Genomic DNA, 15,964 nt, shown 5'->3' on the forward strand with positions numbered 1-15,964 from the left:
ACTACACAATGGTTTTGGACAAGACTTGTAAACATCATTCCTTGCCCCTTGTGCCATGCCTGTGAAACCACTGCTAACGCAACACAGATTTCATTTGTGTTTTTTGTTTCCTGAACTCACCGCCGTCGTCAAACAGCCACCAACAGTCGATGGTTCCTTTGGGCTGCTTCTTCTTGAACTGGTTGCTGGCCTCTACGAGTTTCTCATTCATCTTGGCGACCTGCGGAGGAGGAGGTCCGCACACCGACACTGGAGAGGCAGATAACACCGGCGCAATCAGGAAAAACGGGCACCAAAACATATGAGAAACACTGGCACCAGTTTTATTCTCTCTAGTTACAGGGGCAAACTCGAAAAAGATAAATGACACAATTTTATTCAGTGCAGTCTTATCTTATGTATGAAACACATTTACAGGTCTCGCTGGTGAAACCTATTCATCAAGTTTAGCACGAGATAAAAGTATGTGGATTTGTGGAAGTGCCGTATATTTAACACAGTAAATATACATATGTTGTACTTCAATAACACATTTGATCATGAAATATGCAGATTTTAACTTTTTCTCTTGGCGGAAACGCAAAATACTAAATAGACTCAAACTAGCACAAATCTTTTACTGAAATGCAATGTTTTTTTCTTAAACTTCAAGTGCTTATGGTTCCTGTACCGAATCTGTACAGTCCTTGCTTTTAAACTTTAATATAGTTTTCCCTTAGCATTGCTTTTTTCAGTGTATATCTACTGTAGTTATTGAAGAAAAGGAAAAAAAAACACACATTGAGAGCCTAATCAGCTGTTTTTAAGATTGCAGGATTCGAGTTGCAAATTAAATACTGTTGCAGTGATGCCAAATGAGGTAAAGAGAAAGTATTTTGTATTCCTGTAAAGTACCTGCTTTTGAAAAGGCATCAAAAGCCCCATTATATTGGATGACACCATTGAGACGTCAGCGGTTATGCATGACTCGATTAAAGCAAAGGTGCGGCAGTAAAAAGTTTCTGTGACAAAATGGAAAAGATACACTTTTAATTGGCTATTATCAACCCAGACTTCACTGGTTTTATAATCAAATTTATCTTTATTGCAAATACTCTTTTGTGGTCGTCATTTCGCATACTAATATATTTTACACAATGGACCGTGGTTTAATCTACAGTTAAAGTTGCACTGTGTAACATTTTCTGTCCGCCACGTGTTCCATTCACTCTATGGATTTACTGTTTTGATCTTTTTGCATTAATTGTTGCTTAGTGTTTTTGTTTTATTGTCTGTTTTTTATTATTGTTATGCTGTGTATTATTTATTTTATTTGATTTAATTTTTATTCTATTCTATTCTATTTTATTCTATTTTTTTTTTTTTTTTCTCCACCAGTCCAAGTTAAGTTCAAATAAATGATTAATGTAGCAAAATATCACATCGTCAGTAATATCAGGAATTTCGTTTTGAAGCTGTGCAACATTTGAATAAGCCGTATATTGTTTATAGGAACGACACATTTAAAAAGGCTGTAAAAAGAGTTGATAAAACATAAAAATAACAGAGACGTTCAATGTGATCTTCAAGTGAAACTACTGGGCTTTTGTGGTGAATTTAATCTATTTAAAATGTCTGCTTTCAATTACCTTAAACATTTTGATGGAAAAGACAGATCAAGACATAATACTAATACTATAGAGTACTATTTTGGTAACTACACTTTTAATAGCCCTAATACAGCACAAACAACGACTTAATTCATAATGAACAAATAGTTTAATAAATGATTCCGGCGTTATAACTAAGAATACAAGGCCTAAATCAATTTAATTAACAATTTATTCATTATGAATTAAGTCTTTCATGCTTTATTAAGGCTAATTAAGGTGTAATAGTAAAGTGGTGTGATTATTTATGTATTCTTTTCAATCCCTTATGTGTCTGGCCTGTCGGAAAAACTGCAGAGAATTTTTAGACAACACGAAGTCCCTGTTTATTTTAAACCAGGAAACACTTTAAGACAAAAACTGGTTCACCCAAAGGACAAGTTGCCGACTCAAAAACAGAGCAATGTAGTTTATTCGATCCAATGCAGTGAAGAAAGTTGTAAAGAACGTTACATAGGTGAGACGAAACAGCCTCTACACAAGAGGCTCTATCAGCACAGAAGAAATACTAGTTCAGGACCTCAGAGTGCCGTGCATCTCCATCTTGAAGCCTCTAATCACTCGTTTGAAGACGGTGAGGTGAAGGTTTTAAGCAGGGAGAAAAGATGGTTTGAAAGAGGAGTCAAGGAAGCTATTTTTGTTAAAAAAGAAAGACCTTCTTTAAACAGAAATGGAGGGCTTAGGTTTCATCTTCCTGTTATTTATAATGGGATTCTGAACCCCTGGAAAGGTAGAGGACATTCAGATGCTAATCAGGTACCGGTTGAGCCCGGGTCTCACAAAGACAAAGAGGATTCTAATAGCCCATTAAGATTCTGAATAGGCTAGCTCGGTAGATACAAGGGGGAGTTTCTGTTGAAACAAACAACTCTTTCTACTTCAGGAAGGCTCCTCCCAATGGGCGGGTCTTACCACAGAACAGTATTAATATCGGAGTTCTCGATCTAAATTCTTTTATTGACAATGACTCTTGGATGAGAGTCGAAACGTCTATTTTTTTCAAACTGAGTCCAGATGACTACAACTGAAGCTTTTTCTACTATTCTTTATATTGTTTTTGGAGTTGTCCTTGCAGAAGCTCGTGTGTCTGCTTCACTTTTACCTCTGGTGGTCAGCACTTGTTGTGAGGAGTTCCTTGTCTTCCTGAAGAGTCCTTTGGCTTTGCCTCCGTTCGGCATCGTCTCATTCTCCAGAGCCTGCTGCTCCTTCGCCGCCTTCAACATCTCATCTGCAGAACACAAGAACACTCATCATAATATCCATGTTTTCGTCAAGTCAGACAAAAAGCTGAATTTTCTACAGCGTCGTGAATTCTAAGCATGTGATGTTCTAAAGGTTTTAAAGTAGTTTATCCACATTATTGTCATACGTCGGCAGGTTCCTGGTTATGACTGTAGCAATGCTGTGGTCCTGTTTTAGACCGGGTGGAGTCCTCCTGAAGACCTGGAATAGTCCTGTTATAGACCTGGGTTAGGTGTTTTTTAGGTGGTACATGGGGTGAAAACTAGTGTGAGTGGGAATGTTTATTAATACTTGATAGCTTCATGTTCTATAAAGCTATAAATGTTCAAATCATACATGGATTTATTCACAAAACGTACACAATGTCAACGTTTGTGTTCATTTTTTGTGCTTTGATTCTCAGGTCAATAATTAGTTCAGAATGAGCTCCTTACTTTGGGTTGCACTGTGACAACATCAGAAACTGGGACTAAACGAGGACTAAACCCGGAACTAAATCTGGACTAGGGCTGGGAATCGCAGGCAGGATACATGATACATGATACACGATACACGATACACGATACACGATACACAATACATGATACACGGTATACGATACACAATAAACGATACACGACATGCGATACACGGTATATGATACACGGTATACGATACACAATAAACGATACGCGATACGCGATACACGATACACGATAAACAATACACGACACGCGATACACAATACACGATACACAATAAACGATACACAATCCACGACACGAGCTAAACGATACACGACACGCGATAAATGATACACAATACACAACACACAATACGCGATACACAATAAACAATACACAATACACGATACACGACACGCGATAAAGAATACACGATACACGACACGCAATAATTAATACACAATAAACGACACACGACACGCAATAAACGACACGCGAATACACCCATTTTAATAATCAAACCTGTAAATATGCCAAATGTCAGGACTACACCAGGACCAAACTAAGACTACACCAGGACCAAACTAAGACTACACCAGGACCAAACTAAGACTACACCAGGACCAAACTAAGACTACACCAGGACCAAACTAAGACAACACCAGGACCAAACTAAGACAACACCAGGACCAAACTAAGACTACACCAGGACCAAACTAAGACTACACCAGGACCAAACTAAGACAACACCAGGACCAAACTAAGACTACACCAGGACCAAACTAAGACTACACCAGGACCAAACTAAGACTACACCAGGACCAAACTAAGACTACACCAGGACCAAACTAAGACTACACCAGGACCAAACTAAGACAACACCAGGACCAAACTAAGACAACACCAGGACCAAACCAGGACCAAACTAAGACTATACCAGGACCAAACTAAGACTACACCAGGACCAAACCAGGACCAAACTAAGACTACACCAGGACCAAACTAAGACAACACCAGGACCAAACTAAGACAACACCAGGACCAAACCAGGACCAAACTAAGACTATACCAGGACCAAACTAAGACTACACCAGGACCAAACCAGGACCAAACTAAGACTATACCAGGACCAAACTAAGACTACACCAGGACCAAACTAAGACTACACCAGGACCAAACCAGGACCAAACTAAGACTACACCAGGACCAAACTAAGACTACACCAGGACCAAACCAGGACCAAACTAAGACTACACCAGGACCAAACCAGGACCAAACTAAGACTATACCAGGACCAAACTAAGACTACACCAGGACCAAACCAGGACCAAACTAAGACTACACCAGGACCAAACTAAGACTACACCAGGACCAAACCAGGACCAAACTAAGACTACACCAGGACCAAACTAAGACTACACCAGGACCAAACTAGTACCAAACAAGGAACAAACCAGGACCAAACCAGACAAAGTCTTAACGCCCCCAAAAGAAGTTCTAAGTTAATAAGTATGTATTTAAAACGAGTTAGAGCTAAGACGTCCTCCATTACCTTTAACACAACACCAAAAGGAATACACTTAAAATGCTTATCTTACAATGTTCTAATAAATTATCATTGTGAGTAAATTTGGAGGCTAATCAGTGCCAGGTAACTTTTGGACCGAGACAACGTTAAAACATAACTATTTTAGCATCTTATCTTATCTGCAGCAGACACAGTGAAGAGCTCAAAGTGTCTTTCTTATCTTTGCCGTTTTAATTGAGAGTTAGCCCCGGCTAAAATGTTGCTGAGCTGAACCTGAGCTCATGAAACACACTTAATAAGCCTGTGTATGTAATGTCAAATCTCACCTTCAGCCTCAACAATGTGGCCTACGTCCAATCCTTCATCCATCCTCAGCACCACCGTCCCGTACTCAAAATCAAAGGCATCGCTGCAAAACAAGACACAAAATATAAATACAAATTCAGCTTTTATATATTTTGGGGTAAAAACCTGACACTGTCTAAGGTTTGCAGGTCCAAATGAGCAACTTGTTGTACTGATTGTAACCTGGCACCAATGAAGTCACAGCTTTTTATAACAGCATGATTTACAAGTGCATTATACATAAATACATATGATTTCACAATTGATCATTACATACAATTACCATTAGAATAATCTAGCTGCCTTAATCTTCTCATGAAAGCCTCATGTACAAAATGGACCCAAAAGAATAGGGTTTATGCAAGATTCAGCAAATCAAACGTAATGCTTTTTAATGCCTTTTTGAAATAAAAAAAATGAACCACTTTATCATTTTTAAAGGGCTAATTTATATGGTACTTAGACTATGCAACTTTGTTCTTTTACATTTTGGATTATTTGATATAAAATATTTAATTATGGCAGATAATGTGTGACACTTCAAGGCTGAGTGAACTGTTCAAATTGTATTTAGGTCGTTTTGAATAGTCCTATTGAACCTCCAGCTGATTATAAGACACAAGGCCAAAGCACGAGCATGTTTGTACTTATTTAAGAGGGGGACATTTTGAAATAAGAGCAGCTCGTGTTTGTGTACATTTGTACTTACTGTAACAATCCCACATAGTTCTGCACTGCCTCAGCTCCTGCCGTCCTCCAGTTCATCTTGAAGCCCATCATCAAAGTGTTCGGCTTCATTCTCCCGAGACCTGACGCCTGTTGAAGGGAAGGAAAAAAGCAACAAATAAAGATGTAACAGTTTATTTTATGTTGGGTAAATATACATGTCAGTTAGGAGTCAGTGCACTGACATATGTACTTATGATAACACAAGTCACTTCAAATTACATGAAATATCCTATGAAATAAATGAAGCATGCTCATAGAAGCCACTCTTTTTTTTTATGTCCAGAACTCAAAACGGCTTCGTAACATCATATTTCAATGATTTATTATTTATATAAGCGAGTAGTAGAAGTTTATACTTTATAAACTGTGATCCGTATGTCTAAGATTGTGACGAAAATCAAAGTCGAATACTAAATGGAGATCTGTTGTAAACAAATCTAAAATTCAAACGTATGAAGTCTGTGCTACTTCTTATAAAAGTGAGTTATGAATGAAGAATAAGTGCATCTTTATTAGAGTATGGAAGAGTAACATACGTTTACGCAGCTGCAATGGAAACTTAAGCTGAAATAGAGATTAAAAAGTCTTAAACTACTGAGCCTCTGTGAGAGAAACTGAAAGAAAATGGATAAATGTTTCACCAAATTCATTATACTTTAAATTAATTGTGAATTGTTTACGTCCTCCAAGTGACTACAATTACTTTTGGGCCTCCACTTGCTCTTACTGCTAAATAGAGAAGCAAAACGTTGCTATTGTTTTATAACGAGAATGTTATTACAGCCATTTCATCAGAAGTTATGCTCATATCTCCTCCATGTGGACTCAGTGAACTACAGTTCTATGTTAATCAATTATAGCTCTTAATCTGGCGCTCTGTTTGAAGAAAGCGACTCCTGACAATGAGCCTGGGCCTTATCTCCACGCTGTGATCGCTGCCGAGGTCATAAAACTGTTTCCTGTTGGCCATTAACTCTGTCGTTTTACACCTGAAATCCCGACAGACGCTCATAAAAACGACAATAGATACCAGCAAGAGAAATGGGTCGCTTCCGTTACGCAAAAGTTATGCGTGCACTTTTGCAACTTTTCTACTTGCCCTTCTCGATGGAAATACTTTTGCTTTGCTTGGAACGGAAAGTAAGAATGGATGTTTTTCAAGGTGTTTTTGAGCGAGAATAAACGTCAGATGGACGTTTATGGCGATACTGTGGAACATTTTGGGCAAAACAATATGATTTCATGGAGATATTTACTTAAAAATGCTCAAAAAACTACATTTTCAAGAGTTGGTTCCCGTGTGGATCTTTACATCTGATGGAAAACCCTTTGGAATGGTTCAAGCTTTGTCAAATCCATTTCACAAACCTAAAAGATAAAACTAAACCAAAATATTGTTTTTATTTTCAACCTAAATCTTGCTTTTCTTTCAGTGCTAAGCTAAATCTGGTAAAACATCACAATTATTATGACCAGAGATGGGTAGGACGCAGTTACATTTACTCACTAACATTTATTTGAGTCACTTTTTGAAGAAAGTAGTAGTTTTGGATACCTTACGTTTTACTCTTCCTTGAGTCATATTAAGTTTGAAGGAACTGTCTCTTATTTGAGTTAAAGTTTAGATTACTGTGAGTAAATCTGCAAGTGGCAAAAGCTTTATGTGGACTATATTAAAAGATTTGAACGTTTGTATTTCTTACACTGCTCCTTTAGTGTGAAAATACTAGATTTTGAACTTTTTGATTACATAAGCTTCAAAGTATAAAACAGATGTTACTTTCACAGTTTTTCTTACTTGAGTAGTAGATTCTTTAGTACTTTTTTACTCTTAATCTAGTAATTTCTTGAACCACTCTTTTAAAAGTTTACCTGAGCAATATTATTATCAAGCAAATTGACTCTTACTTGAGTACACTTCCTCACCTCAGTGTATTGCTCATCTCTGCATTCTTTATGATGTAGTTGGTTGGATATTATTGTCAATTTGCATAAAACAACTCAGTACATACTCATTTTTACAAAGCAATTCTGTGAAAACGCTTAAGTGCCGTCAGCTCATGTAGTTCTCGTCTTCACTCCTCCAAGCTACTTTTTCAACGTTCCTCGATGCTTCACAGAGCTCGTACAATCGTAATCTTCCTACTCAGGTCTTGGAATGATTTACAAAAATACCTTGAATTGTTAACTGTAGTGTCACTTGATAAGTACAAGAAAGTTATAAAAATGCAAGGCGAGTGAGCGTTTGAGGATACCATTATTGCTTTACATTTTATGTCAATCTTTTGGGCAAATCAGGGGCAAAATATGAATACTGTGACACCCATTGGTTTGATGCCAGATGCCCTTCCTGACTCACAGTAGTTCTTTAAATCCATTGAAGTTTCAAGCTTGTGATTATTACTAGTGCATGAGTATTGCCTTATGCTGGTGAGCAATAATACAATAATACGCAATAATATTCAAACTGTTTGCCACATTTGCCGAAGCCTGTGCCTTGAAAGAGTGTTTCCATTCATTTTCTACAAGGTACAAACCTGCAGCAGGGCGACCGCTCCCTCTCTGAAGTCCTCGCAGACCACGGCGGTGTAAAAAGCCTTTCTTTTGGCCTTCCTCAGGTACATCTGGTTCTTCTCTATGTTGGCGTTCATCTCCTCCAGCGCCTCTGATCTCGGGCCCTATATACAAACTCAATGTTAGAGGGGGGAAAAAAGGACGTCCCTCATTGCGGCACGCGTTTTAAAATTCACATCACGCTTTGACCCTGGTGTGAGGTAGCCAGCTTACCCTCCCAACGTTTCCCCTGCTTAATATTCACTTACATTTCTACATCCGTACAAATTTGAATCTGTGTGATGTGCAAATTGAGTTTTAAATGAAAGGCCAATATTTAAAGAGTATAGGAACTAGCTGTGTTGGGCTGAAGTTTATGCATAGATCTGCATTCAGCCGGGCTAATGCGACAAACTGCTATTTCTCAATCCTAGTTTTGAATTTTGATGGATAGAGACGTCAAGTCGCCCAAAAGAGCAAGAGTTTTGAAGACCGCATGAAACAGTTCACAGTTCACATTTCAAACTCCAAAAGAATAAATCAACTTTGGGGACAAAATATGTGTAAAGACCAAATTTTAGTGCCGCGTGTGTGAGATGATTGCAAAAGTAAATGTTCTGTTTAAAATTGTGAAAAACTTGACTTAAAACACTGTATACTATTGATTAAAAAGCTCTGTTTAATACACTTAGAGCCCATGTTGTCAGTGGTTATTATGTCATGAGTAATACTTACCACAAACACTTCACAGGTGAGGCACAGGCCGTAGGTTTTGGTGAGGGAGTGCGCCAGGTCCAGAAGAGCCGGTCTGGTCCGAACCGAAGCCGTCAGGACCAATATCTGAGGTCTAAGACGAACAAAGGAACCAAAATGATTGACATATGTGTATAGCGCGCATGCAGTGATACTCAAAATTGTACAGGCATTATTGCTTCATGGGACAGAACTGTACGGAGTGACTGAAGAGAGACGTTTGGTAAATCGTCAGAACTGTCACACTGTCATGACGCAGAGTTTGATTTAACCTCTAGGCGATCCAGTGCTGCTACAACTACCGTACTCTTGTTTTTTACATAAAAACGTTTGAGCCAGGACACCAAAATGTTACTGTCCCTTAAATCTCTTTCGAATTGGCTTGAAGAATCATTTGTACTTTAAATAAACTACTTTTTATAGAGTAGTGTTGTCAAAGGTATCAAAACTGGGATGCAAATCAATGCTAAAACTAGAATTGAAACTAGAAAAAAATCACACTAAATTTGACCTTTTCTGAGCAGTTTTCGTCATGATCTTGAGCTTTATCAGGTATAGTATAAGACCACATGGTAATATAAGAAAGTATTATTATTTTGTGTTGAAAATTACAGTCTACAGCCAATTCCTTAGTATAGAAATCAAGTTTGACATTTTTGTATCGTGGCGACACTAGTACACAGAGAAAATACAATAAAATACAATACACTGCAGAAAATTCCCCAGATTTTGGGTGTCGTTTTGCACCTGAAGTTCTTGACGTGATCATCAACTCCGGAGAGAGAGAGCGCGTTACTCACAGCACTCACGAAAGTCACAGCCTGAGTCGAAGAGCCCCAGTTTACATCTAAAGGCAACGACGGGGCAATGGGTGAGAAAGCAGTAGAAAGTAGAAGAAAAAACAATATATGTTTTAAAGCTCACCGGGTTTCTTGACAGTGACATAGATGTAGAGCAGGATCTCGATGGCGTAGGTGAGCAGCGCCGCCCACCAGTTTATGACGAACATCACGCCGCAGCACAGAATGGCCCCCATCAGAGACAGCCACATGTTGTAGAATTTATACGCTGGTCTCCATCCTGACACGGGAAAGACAGGGAAATGAGCCAAAAACACACAGAATCTACAACTCAACTAAGGCAATGTTCACATTCGGGTTTCCTGAAGCCAGTCCTATTCCACAGTCTCCAGAAACTGTTTCCAGAAGTTTCCAGTAGTTTCCAAATTACCTGTAGCCACTCCTATGCACGGCCATCTTGTTGGCCCCGCTGGCATTTCCTCACCAGTACATAAGCTCCAGTTTCACATTCACCCATTGCCAGAGTGATCTTGATGGTTTCTGCACAAGACTCTCCAGTATTTCTTCTAACTGATGTTTTTATCCTGATTCTGCTAATTTGCCATACTTTTTGCTTTCTGATGTTGCTTGATCTGCAATAAGGTCTTTTCAACCGTATTTGTGTTGCATTTGGGTTTAAAGTAGTCCATTACTGTACAATCTGGCCAGCGATGGACCCAGCACACAATCCGTTTCCTCCTGAGAGTGGCTTCAACATGATTGAGGATGTTTTATACCAACATGAAGCTCCAACAGTATCCAATGGTACGGAACTACTGCCACTAGCTGCTGATCTCTTTCATGGAGGACCTAACTCATGCCGTTTGGACCCACAAAGCACTGTACTGTGGTCAAGGTGGAGCTGGTCACTTTGTCTCCCACTGCCCCTGCAAAAGTTCAGGCTCATGAATGGGAGATGGATTACTGGTGAGCTGAATTCCAGTCAAGATTCTTTACTAATCCAAACCTCTTGTTCCTGTCAAACCTGAAGAGTCTGGTTCCTCAGACTCCATCTCAGCTTTTATTGATTCCGAGGTCGTGGGCCCATCATGGGAGGACTATGTATTTTACTTGGATGTTTATTTTTATAATCATAATTTATTGAGCTACTGTGTCCATATAATGTCACTCTCTGGCTCTTCAATAAAGCTTATCACAGTGTAAATCTATGATTTGCACTGGAGATTGATAAGATAAGTTTAAATGCTTCACAACAGTCCTTTTGAACCTTGAAATCTGTCATTGTTGTCATTGAACGGTAGATTATTTTATTTATTTTATTTATTTTATTTATTTTATTTATTTTATTTATTTTATTTATTTTATTTATTTTATTTATTTTATTTATTTTATTTATTTTATTTATTTTATTTTTATTTGAATGGGACAGCTAGTGATAATGGAATACTGTATTGCACAAACCAGGTCAGTGTACGGTAAATATCGACTTACCCGGTGATTTGGCCCAGGATGCGTGGAAGCAGGAGAAGTTAATGAGCGCGTACGAAGCCAAGAAGAAGTTGGAGATGATCGGCGCGATGATGTTCAGATTTCCTGTGTGCATAAAAGCCTTTTGTAATTAGTGTACGTCTCTGGAAGCTAGAAATGCCAAACATGACAGTGGAGTTGAACTGACCAATGAGAATAAAGCCCACGGAGATGATGAAGGTGAGGACGTATCCGCGGATCGGCTCGTCGTTCTTCCCATGTCCTTTGGCGAAAAAGTGCAGTATTTTGTAGATGTTGTCTTTGCACAGAGCCTATAAAACATATGAGTTCAATTAGAAAAGGTGTAGAAACTGTATATAGCTGGCTTAAAAAGGAACTACAATCATTGCCATCCTACACAGTGTTTTTGTAATTTAGAATAAATCCATATTACAACAGTCATTAGTAAAATAACTATCTGATTTGGAAATGTTTACCTTGTATCTATGGACACAGATGAAGTGATAATATTAGAAGATGTAGTGTAGTAACCGTACTGACCTGGAAGACTTTGGGGGCGCTGACGAGAGAGGCCAGTGCAGAGGAAAGTGTAGCAGAAAATGTCCCAGCGATAATCAGAGGGCCGAATCCAGAAACCATGGTCATCACCTGGATCACAGACAGATATAGACAGTTAATATACACATTTCTGCAATGCATTAATAACAGAATAGATTAGAATAATGAATAATCCTAAAGCATGCTTGATAAATTGCAATTAACATAGCTAGTGATGCTAAGGGTGTATTTACACTGGAACTCAAACTAAATCTGGACCAGACCAGGCCGAAACCAGGACTAGAACATGACCAAGCAGGTATACATTAAAATTGGGAATATGTGGTGTCTAAACCTAGAAATAAATTGGACTAGACCAGGATAGATATAGAATAATACAAAATCAAGTCTATATCTGTATTAAAATGGACTCAAACTAGGACCAAACCAGGACCAGAGAGATTATAATTATTCATGGTGTTTCAAGGTTTGGTAATGGTCCTCTGCTGTTATCGCAATTAAGCAATTCAAATAAAAATACAATATATTTTGAATTGGGAAAAGGTATAAAAGACTCATTAGCCTGAAACCCGTGAGAGCATCATTTAATATTACTGCATATAAGTGTCTTTAAAGATGGACATTCAGCCATTGCATGTAATAGGTCGGTAATAACATTGGCAGAACAAATACAAACTAAAAAACAGACACTATACAACAGTTACCTGGAAGTTGTTCATGAGTCCATATTTGCAGGGCGTTTCGGCACAGGAGGTGAAGTTGTAGCCCAGCTCACAGGCAGTGACTGCACTGGAGGCAGCACAATCCATGGACCCGGCAGTAATGTTATCAAAAAGGTTTCCAGTCGCATCTCGCACCACTGTGGCCGCTACAGACACAAGATTATGTTAGAAAAACTGTACATATTTAGCACTAGTGTATGTTTTATTAGGTATAAGGGAACTTACAGACGACCAGAGCGACTCCCAGATAAGTCACACCGGTGATTAAAATGGCCAACAGAGTACCTTTAGGGATAGCAGCTTGAGGATCCTGAAAACAAAATAATATGCAAATTGAATCATCGTTTTCTGAACTATACTTGGGCTTCATAATGTGTCCATATGTCATGCGCAGAGGGAATACATTTTATGGCTCGGACGAAGCAGTAAATGCCCCAAAACAATAGATGGACGAGACGGTAAAACTTGGTAAAAATCTCAAAATCACTGTCTTTTCACGATATAAACAACTATTTGGTTAATTGAAACGATAAGTTGCCAGATTAATTGATTACCAAAACGTTTGTCATTTAGCCCTGGATCGTGCTTGTAAAATGTTTTGGAAATAAAGTCATAAAGGTTTAGTGTAGAGAGAAGAGTTTAGATCAGTTATTGGTTCAGAGTTAAACCAAAGAAGAGTTTATGGATGCAGTGAGTTGGTTGAAGTAAGATGAGGGGACAGAGAAGACGGGGTCAGATGTGTGCAGATGATATGTTTCAGTGAAATGGCATAACTTACTCTCAAATCTCCAGAAATGTTTGCTCCAGCGAGAATTCCAGTGGCAGCAGGGAAAAAGATGGAGAAGACGGTGAAGAAATTCTCAATTCCTCGAAAATCCGGTGCAAAATTTTCCATGAATATCTTTGCTGCAAAACGGGACCAGAATTAGAGCTCGGAGATAACATTTACATTTTAATTTCACCACAGAATTTTACAGTTGAAGAAATACATTCTCACAATTATAGTTGAAGAATCCTTCAGCTTTCTTGTAGTCAGTTGCAGGGATGAAAGTTCCCACAAATACGTTGACAATGGCCACCAACAAGATGACAAGGAGGACGATTTGGGCCTGTTGGGAAGAGGAAAACGTTAAGGTATGTTATTTGTACTAAGGACACAATGAATAATCCTTTCTATTTTTACCTTTATCATTCCGTCTAATTTAGCCAAATACTGAATCTGGTAGAATAATACATTTTTTTTTCTAACAATACACTAGGTTAAAATACGGAAATTTAGGTTTTGCAAAAAATATAAAGCATAAAATGATTCCTATGATTTCACAGTGAGAAAAGTATTCACAATTGACACGTCAACAAACTTTTTTTTTATTTTTTACTGTGAATCCCTCAGATCTTTTGCAAATTTAAACTTAAGTCTTGAGAGATGTGAAAACGTACTGTATCTATTGAGGAGTTTATTGAACCTGCATGGTACTGGTTCTTCTAACATATGCAGGAGTTTCAGTTTCCTGCTATAAGGACTTTTGAACTTTACTCTTTTAGCTTTGAATGAACAATTGCAATGCCAACAGTCCTAATTTGAATGTGCCAATGACATTATTTAGAATACATTAAGACAATCAATCAAAAATATGCCGAAATGGACCTAAAAATGTCTTGGTCAATGTGCAAGCACTCTCGAGAAAATCCCGACAGACGCTCATAAAAACGACAATAGATACCAGCAAGAGAAATGGGTCGCTTCCGTTGAATTTCAATGATTATTCCGGCAAAAGTTATGCGTGCCCTTTTGCAACTTTTCTACTTGTCCTTCTCGATGGAAATACTTTCGCCTGGAACGGAAAGTAAGAATGGATGTTTTTCAAGGTGTTTTTGAGCGAGAATAAATGCAAGATGGACGTTTCTTTTGGGCAAAACAAATATATGATTTCATGGAGAGAATTACTTTAAAATGCTCGAAAAACTACATTTTCAAGAGTTGGTTCCCGTGCGGATCTTTACATCAGATGGAAAACACTTTGGAATGGTTCAATCTTTGTCAAATCCATTTCTCAAAGCTAAAAGATAAAACTAAACCAAAATATTGTTGCTTTTCTTTCAGTGCTAAGCTAAAACTGGTAAAACATCACAATTATTATGACCAGAGGTGGGTAGGACGCAGTTACATTTACTCAGTTACAGTTATTTGAGTCACTTTTTGAAGGAATTGTACTTCTCGGAGTAGTTTTGGATACCTTACTTTTTACTCCTCCTTGAGTCATATTAAGTTTGAAGGAACTGTCTCTTACTTGAGTTAAAGTTTAGATTACTGTGAGTAAATCTGCAAGTGGCAAAAGCTTTATGTGGACTATATTCAAAGATTTGAACATTTATATTTCTTGCACCGCTCCTTTGAATTTGTCTTTTGTCTTTCTGATTACATAAGCTTCAAAGTATAAAACGGATACTTTTACAGTTTATCTTACTTGAGTAGTAGATTCTACTTTAAGTACATTAAGACAATCAATCAAAAATATGCCGAAATGGACATAAAAATGTCTTGGTCAATGTGCAAGCACTGCAGAAAATGTGAATGGGCTGTAAAATTAACCAAAAAAGAGCAGAAATATTACTTAATACCCTTGCCTCCAAGATTATCAGCTTTTGTTTGTTTTTATTCCAGATTGCAGACTGTAATATCAAGTTTTTTGAGACCTCTTTCTCCTCTAGCTGCACTAGCCTCTCTTGCACCACTGCACTCTGAAAGTCCATTAAAACGGGTCAAAGTCTCACCTTGGCCTCCCATTCCATCCCGGCCAGTGAGATCCCCAGCAGCAGAACCACAGTGATGCAGCCAACGATCCGGATGTCGTTTATGGGGTCCACCATAATGGCGTTGTTTTCCTGGATAAAATGTCAGGGGATAATTAGTAATGTTACTTCTAAAACCAAATGTGGGACTTGATACATCATTAAATCAAGCCTTGATAAATCTTCAGTCAATTTAAATGTTATTTATGTAGAAGCACATTCACAACAAGACTAACAGGCCAAAATAATGTGTCTATAGGTATCAGAAGCCACATTAATACCCTATAAAAAGCTTGTGTATACCAAAATGTAAAGCCTACAATCTGTTAAAACTGCAACTTTAAATGACAATAATTACAAA

General features: G+C 38.1%; 1 protein-coding gene across 2 annotated transcripts in view; it reads right to left on the minus strand.

The window, feature by feature from the left end:
* slc12a1 (solute carrier family 12 member 1) overlaps positions 1-15,964 on the minus strand; it is a 32,744-nt gene that overhangs the window by 9,963 nt on the left and 6,817 nt on the right. For both annotated transcript variants that reach the window (XM_072464812.1, XM_072464811.1), the window contains exons 6-21: positions 15,586-15,696; positions 13,808-13,919; positions 13,589-13,716; positions 13,036-13,120; positions 12,793-12,956; positions 12,071-12,178; positions 11,718-11,841; positions 11,534-11,635; positions 10,167-10,322; positions 9,990-10,089; positions 9,225-9,336; positions 8,474-8,614; positions 5,917-6,023; positions 5,189-5,271; positions 2,752-2,877; positions 121-249 (exon numbers count right to left, since the gene is read on the minus strand). In XM_072464812.1, coding sequence (XP_072320913.1) covers positions 121-249; positions 2,752-2,877; positions 5,189-5,271; positions 5,917-6,023; positions 8,474-8,614; positions 9,225-9,336; positions 9,990-10,089; positions 10,167-10,322; positions 11,534-11,635; positions 11,718-11,841; positions 12,071-12,178; positions 12,793-12,956; positions 13,036-13,120; positions 13,589-13,716; positions 13,808-13,919; positions 15,586-15,696 — 1,888 coding nt within the window. The remainder of the gene's footprint in view (positions 1-120; positions 250-2,751; positions 2,878-5,188; positions 5,272-5,916; positions 6,024-8,473; positions 8,615-9,224; positions 9,337-9,989; positions 10,090-10,166; positions 10,323-11,533; positions 11,636-11,717; positions 11,842-12,070; positions 12,179-12,792; positions 12,957-13,035; positions 13,121-13,588; positions 13,717-13,807; positions 13,920-15,585; positions 15,697-15,964) is intronic.

Source organism: Eucyclogobius newberryi, unplaced genomic scaffold, assembly GCF_026437365.1.
Source record: "Eucyclogobius newberryi isolate DKJ021-1_F unplaced genomic scaffold, fEucNew1.0.hap1 SCAF_5, whole genome shotgun sequence".
Taxonomy (NCBI): domain Eukaryota; kingdom Metazoa; phylum Chordata; class Actinopteri; order Gobiiformes; family Gobiidae; genus Eucyclogobius; species Eucyclogobius newberryi.